Source organism: Erpetoichthys calabaricus, chromosome 9, assembly GCF_900747795.2.
Source record: "Erpetoichthys calabaricus chromosome 9, fErpCal1.3, whole genome shotgun sequence".
Lineage (NCBI taxonomy): Eukaryota > Metazoa > Chordata > Cladistia > Polypteriformes > Polypteridae > Erpetoichthys > Erpetoichthys calabaricus.
In genome coordinates this window covers 188,963,556-188,970,465 of record NC_041402.2, presented here as the reverse complement: position 1 = coordinate 188,970,465, position 6,910 = coordinate 188,963,556, and the positions used below count along the sequence as shown (strand labels likewise).

Genomic DNA, 6,910 nt, shown 5'->3' with positions numbered 1-6,910 from the left:
GTGAAACCATTTAAAGGCAGTGTACAGATCCCCCAAGTGGGTGACATTCGTGGCATAAGAAGAGGAGTCTCTTGGTTTGACAGGCAGGAGGTCACAATGGTCTGTACTTGGTGGTTCATCTCCAGAGGTCATTTCTTACAACCGAAATACGCAAAATCTCAAAAGATGTTGCACTGGAAAAGAAGGGAGAAGGGCCTTTCGGAAGAATACAAGGCACAGTCGCATCTCCTCATAGTAGAGAGAGAGACAGAAAGAGATGGCAAATCTGGAATATTTTGATATTTATTGAGGAGAACAGACAGACACTGCAGAGAAGCCCCCCACACCAGTAATGGCTTGATCAATCTGGTTTTATAGGTGGTCCTCAGGGAAGGCGGCTTTGCTGTCGGGATTAACAAAAACCAGAGTTGCTTACTTATGCTCTCCTGTTGTAATTTTGTTAGGCTAAATCAGTTAGCAGTGACCTCCAGCAGACTGAGATCCTCAGATGTGGTTGAACAGTCACACATAGTTGAATTTACTTTTCTTCTTTTTAGGCTCCATTTTCTTCTTTTTAAAGTAACTTCTTTACAGTTCTGTTAAACCTGATTACGATTCTGAGCTGTGCTATGGACACAATTTGTTCTTGATGTCACCAAAAAAAGGGCAATAACTCCTATCTAAGGGCTAGAGTCTGCACTGGGTAAATATCCTCGGGCAAATTGTCCTGCTTCTCTTCTGCTAGGATTTGCAGGCCAGCCTCCTTCATGATGCGATGAACAGAAGGCAGATCACGACATACACTACTGTCCACGTCATCCATTATGACTCCCTCATGAGCCACATTGTCCTTGATACAGATGATTCCATTCGGCTTTAGCCCTAGCTTGCAACGACGCAGAAACTGGACAAAATGTCCGTCCGTCAAGTGACCTGCGAGCAAAAAAGAGACAACATTAATAACAGTCGCCACTGACTTCTTCCAAACCAGTTCAGCTCTTAAACCACTAAATCATGTTAGGAACGCTGCTCCGCCAGTCATTTTTCATCTCAGTTCGTACTATCCGGTTCTTTTTAAGGACATATTTGTACAGACACTCAAGACTTGCACTTCACCGTAACTCTTTTGAGAGCTGAATATTTTTTCCAAAAAAAACTCCGTTTTCTGGTCATTCAGTCAGTTATTGTCCAACCCGCTATATCCTAACACAGGGGACCCCAGTGTGTGTCACCCAGTGATGGGTTGTTCCTGCTGCTTGCTGGGATCGGCTCCAGCTGCCCTGTGATCCTCCTCTGCATAAGCAGGCTTGAAAGGTGGATGGGTATCGTTACAAATTGGTGTGTGTGACACCAACAGGGGGCGTACCCGCCACCCTACCCGACACAGACAAACACATCCATCCATTTTCCAACCCGCTGAATCCAAACAGAGGGTCACGGGGGGGGTCTGCTGGAGCCAATCCCAGCCAGCAGGAACAAACCCCGGGCAGGGCGGCAGTCCACCACAGGGCGCACACACACACACCAAGCACACACACTAGGGACAATTTAGGATCGCCAATGCACCTAACCTGCATGTCTTTGGATGGTGGGAGGAAACCCACGCGGACACGGGGAGAACATGCAAACTCCACGCAGGAAGGACCCGGGAAGCAAACCTAGGTTCTCCTTACTGCGAGGCAGCAGCTCTACCACTGCACCACCGTGCCGCCCAGTCAAAGCAATGATTTCACACAGAAATCAACATAAAATGTCTGTTGCTGTGTGCCGTGGCCACCAGTTTGCAGTCTCGGGCGGCACGACAGCTGGCAGGAACGCGTGGTAGGCTGGCTGCCAGGCTGTCTTCATGGCATCAGGGGTGGCAGTCCCAGTCATTGTGATGCACTATCTGGTTTGTACCTCGTCATTGTAAGTGGAGGTTTTCCCAGGCGAACGTTGCCCCGTCAGCTACACGACAGGGTTCAGCACCATGATCAGCTGATGTGGTACCTCATGTTCTCCTCCGATTACTTGCATAAAAATCAGAGTCCGACAACTCAAGAGTCCAATTCAGTGATAATACGCAAAACGTCATGCACGGAGTGTTTTACTTTGTGCATTCGCTTCAGTCTCTCGCTAGATGTTGATGCCATTTTTGCCGTTCGCTACTCACGCGAGTGCAGGGAGACGCGGTCAAACCAATGAAGCTGACTTTCCTTCTAGCAAAGAGAGTCCAACTATAACATAACGGCGGGTTTGGTCACCGTTTACAGTTGAGTACCACCGTCAACCCTTCTTTTTGACAAAATCCACCCTGAAAGAGTTAAGTCCACTAAGTGGCCCCTGCCATTTGTCCTACTCAGTCAGCTAAAGCACACAGGACAAATGTCATCACCTCGTTCACCAAATCATTCGCTCTGCAACTCGGTCGTGTGGGTATTCTTATCTGATTGAACACATTTGTAAGTCACTCTGCTTCTGAATAATAATAATAATTCTTTGCATTTATATAGCGCTTTTCTCACTATTCAAAGCGTTCAGCAGTTGCAGGTTAAGGGCTTTGCTCAAGGGCCCAACAGAGCAGAGTCCCTATTGACATTTACGGGATTCGAACCGGCAACCTTCCAATTGCCAGTGCAGATCTCTAGCCTCAGAGCCAGAGACTGAATGAGTCAGTCTGTTGAGTAAGATGATAAGCAGTCATCCTCTGTATGTGTAGTTATGCTTTTAGTGGTTTAAACAAAAAAAAAGGGGGGGGGGCTTTTCGGCCTTTTCATATTTAACTGCCCAAATGAAAATGTGTATTAATGCATGAAAATATTAAGGGAAAAAAAAAAATAAAGGATTTAAAGTTACTGTTAACTACCTTACCTATCGGCACTGGGAATTGCGACAAAGAAATATGGGCAACTAGTCAGTGAAGAGTGATTTTAATTTAAAGTCTTACATACAGGGCCCGCCGTGATGTCTGGGACAAAGACACATTTTTCTTTGATTTCCCCCTCTAAGCTCCACACTTTTAAAATTACAAATCACAATTCAGACGTGATTCAAGTGCACATTACAGACTTTCATTTAAGGGATTTTGCATACATTTTGGTCACACCATGTAGAAAGGACAACACTTTTTCTGCACGGTACCCCCTCCGTTTCAGGGCACCATAATATTTGGCAAGTCTACTAAAGCAGTCATATTTAGGACTTTGTCGCATATCCCTTACGTGCAATGACTGCTTGAAGTCTGCGATTCACAGACATCACCAGGTGGTGAGGATCTTCTCTAATGCAGACATTCTTCTGCTCCTGCTTGTTTTGGGGGAGCTTGTCCCCTTATGTTTTCTCTTGGATTTAAATCGGGTAACTGGCTCGGCCAAACAGTTTTCCATTTTTTTGTTTTGATAAACTCCTGTGTTGCTTCAGCAGGCTGGTTGGCTCAGTATCTTGTTGTACGTTGAAGTGTCATCCAATGACTTTGGAGGCCTTTAATGAAACTTGAGCAAATCAGATGTTTCTACACACCTCAGACTTCATTGTGCCGTCTGCAGTTCCATCATTAATGAAGAGAAGTGTGTCAGGGCCTGTGACAGCCAGACATGTTCAAGACACAACACCCCCAGCACCAAGTTTAACAGATGAGGTGGTCTGCTTTGGATCTTGAGCAGTTCCTTTTCGTCTTCAACTCTTTGCTCTTGCCCTCACTCCGATACAGGTTCACCATTGTCTTCTCTGTCCACAAGACCTTCTTTCAATGTTCTGCAGACTCTTAAGTACTTTTTCACAAACTGGGATGATTAGGGGGGCAGAATAGATTAAAGCCATGGTGGGCAGTTTAGCCAGGACATCAGGATAAACCCTACTCTTTTCAAAACTCAGTTGTATGTCTCGGCCACAGGACAGCACCATCTTTACAGCAGTTTCCCCATTACTACACTGGGGCATTGGGATCCACATTCAGGCCACAGGGTAAGTGCCCCCTCCTGGCTTCACAAACACTCTTCTAGCAGCAACCCAAGCTTTTTGTGGTTAGTCTCCCATCCAAGTACTGGCCAGGCCTGAACATGGCTAGCTTCAGGTGGACAACCTGTTCTGAAACGTAGGTGGTATGGCTGCCTACCAACTCTCCCAGACCTTGTAGTTCCACAGAAAAGTAGACAGTTCAATAGGAATCTTTACATCAAGACCAGTTATTTTCCACGCACCACAATACTGCAGTCAGACTTCTTTGTGGACTTTCTAGGGTCATTGGATGACTTCAGTAAATTATACTATGGTGCCATTGTGTATTAAATTATAGGTTGGTGCGAGAAAAGAAGCAGACTCCATTAACATGGTGTATAAAATTAATTGGGACAAAGTACAGCACTTGCTACTATCTGAAACATCCATCTTCTAAACCGGCTTTATCCTTAACAGAGTCGTGGGGAAGCTGGAGCTAAACCCAGCAAGAATAGAGCACTAAGCAGGTACAGTCCCTGGAAAGGTCGCCAGGCCATCACAAGGTGAACACCAGGTCAGGTTGGGGGCATGCACTGGCACAGTGCGTTGCCGCACCCACCACATAACAAAACACCTCAGGATTCCAGTTGGCAACCCCCCAGGCAGACATGTGGTCCACTCCCACCCTCTGGAAATGACCCTGTATGTGTTACGTGGGCATCCCCTTGGCCTGGTCCAGCCACTCGGGTCCTCAACTATGAGGATCCTCTGAGCCGGATCACCCTCAAGTAACCATGCCACATGGACGCAGTGCTGTAACGGACACTCCCTGACAATGCAGGTCATGTGTCTCGTTCAGGACGTGAGCAACACAAAGTCAAACCAGCGGTACCCAAGGACCCTCTGAAGAGACACAGTGCTGAAGGAGTCCAGTCTTCGTCTCGGGTCACTGGATAGCGTCCATGTCTTGCAAACAGGAAGCACCAGGACTCTAAAGACTTGGACTTTCATCCTTTTACAGAGATATCAGGAGCGCCACACACCCCTTTCCAGCGACCTCATTACCCCCCCTCATGCTCTCCCAGTCCGTCTACTGCCAACATAGGAAGAGTCACCAGAGACATGAATGTCACTGCCAAGGTAAGTAAACCTCTCAACGAGGTCGACACTCTCTCTGCTGACAGACAAACTGCTGATGGCTGTGCCCAAGAGGTCATTAAAGGCCTGGCTTTTTGGTTTTTATCAGGACCCTCACAAGTTGAACACCCAGACACACAAACACTTCAGCCAATTTAGCGTTGCGGATCCACCAAACCTGCATGTGTTTGGACTGTGGAAGGAAAGTGGAGGAAACCCATGAAAACGTGGACAGAATGTGCAAACTCTACACAGGGATGTGAATCCCGGCCACCTTGTTGCAAGGCTGCCACACTACTACTGCGCCAATGTGCCATCCTCTATACAAAACATACAAAAGCAAATTTAACTTTCGGGCGGCACGGTGGCACAGTGGGTAGTGCTGCTGCCTCGCAGTTAGGAGACCCTGGTTCGCTTCCCGGGTCCTCCCTGCGTGGAGTCTGCATGTTTTCCCCATGTCTGCGTGGGTTTCCTCCGGGCGCTCCGGTTTCCTTCCACAATCCAAAGACATGCAGGTCAAGTGGACTGGCGATTCTAAATTGGCCCTAGTGTGTGCTTGGTGTGTGGGTGTGTTTGTGTGTGTCCTGCGGTGGGTTGGCACCCTGCCTGGGATTGGTTCCTGCCTTGTGCCCTGTGTTGGCTGGGATTGGCTCCAGCAGACCCCCGTGACCCTGTAGTTAGGATATAGCGGGTTGGATAATGGATGGATGGACATTTGATTTCTTCATACAAGAGATACAGAAATTGAATCAGCTTGACAGTTTGACTAATGATGCTGCCAACTGTTTACTGAGAATAACAACTTAGAAATACAACATACCTTCTGAAGGCTTCACTTCATAAAATTATTCAGTATGGCCTATTGCTTGCTGGATACATGACAATGAGCCCCTATTAAATAGCTCCAAAAACTGTGGACCCCCCCCACAGTACTCACCTATGACCCACTGGATCCAGATGACATCATAACGCCCCTGCTGGGGATGAAAGTCCTGTAAGCCACAGCAGAAGTAGTTGCCAACACGTTCTCCTTCTTTGCCCAAGTAAGACTTGGCCTTCGACAGAAACTCTTTGGTGACGTCCACCATATCCACCGTCTGGAAGAGAGGAAGGAGGAGCCGCTTTGTAATTCGGCCAATGCCCGCTCCACAGTCCAGGGCGCAGCTTGTCCCCGTTTTACCAGCACCTTCCTGTCAAGTGGACAAACGTGTACAGCATGAGTCAGTGGTATAATGAAAAAAATTCAAAGTCCCCAGAGAAATTCCACACGGATGTAAGTAAAATATGCTAAATCTGCACAGAAAGTACACAGACCAGAGGGAACTTGGCACTCTAAGGCAATTTTAGGAGGTAAACAAAATGATTACAGGTTAGGAATAAATGCTGTATCATAACACTGCAGTATTCCTAACAGAAGCAAAAAAATAAATAAAAGTACACAGTAAAAACGGGGAAAAAAAGTAAAATGTGGCAATGCAAAATTCCATAGGATCATGAAAAAAGCCAAACATACGTTGTAGACCATCACGGCCAAAAGTTGCGTCCCCAAGAAGCTGGGAAAGTGAATAGTTTGCCCACTGACTGCGTGCACTGTTTGATACAAATTAAATTTGAAATGTATTAAAGAAAGTAATCCATGAACCAGGCGGGAGGAAACTTGTTCAATGCGTCTTTAATTTCTCTTCAGGAAGAGGGAGCACCCTGTACAGCAGTCTAGTAAGGGACAGTGCCCTCAGCAGAGGTGTCAGCAGATGGTCACAGAACAGACACAGAGAGTCATTCTTAATAGGGAAATGAAATTTGCATAACATTGTTGAATTATTGTTTACTCTGACTGGTTCACTAGGTTGCATTCACTCCGATTGTTTCATTTGGCTTA

General features: G+C 46.7%; 1 protein-coding gene across 5 annotated transcripts in view; it reads right to left on the bottom strand.

Moving 5' to 3' along the window:
* Positions 1 to 264: 264 nt before the first annotated feature.
* ntmt1 (N-terminal Xaa-Pro-Lys N-methyltransferase 1) overlaps positions 265 to 6,910 on the bottom strand; it is a 46,225-nt gene continuing 39,579 nt past the window's right edge. For all 5 annotated transcript variants that reach the window (XM_051932324.1, XM_051932326.1, XM_028808654.2 and 2 more), the window contains 2 exons: positions 5,969 to 6,221; positions 265 to 912 (listed from right to left, as the gene is read on the bottom strand). In XM_051932324.1, the coding sequence (XP_051788284.1) occupies positions 656 to 912; positions 5,969 to 6,221 (510 nt within the window). In that variant the 3' untranslated portion in view covers positions 265 to 655. The remainder of the gene's footprint in view (positions 913 to 5,968; positions 6,222 to 6,910) is intronic.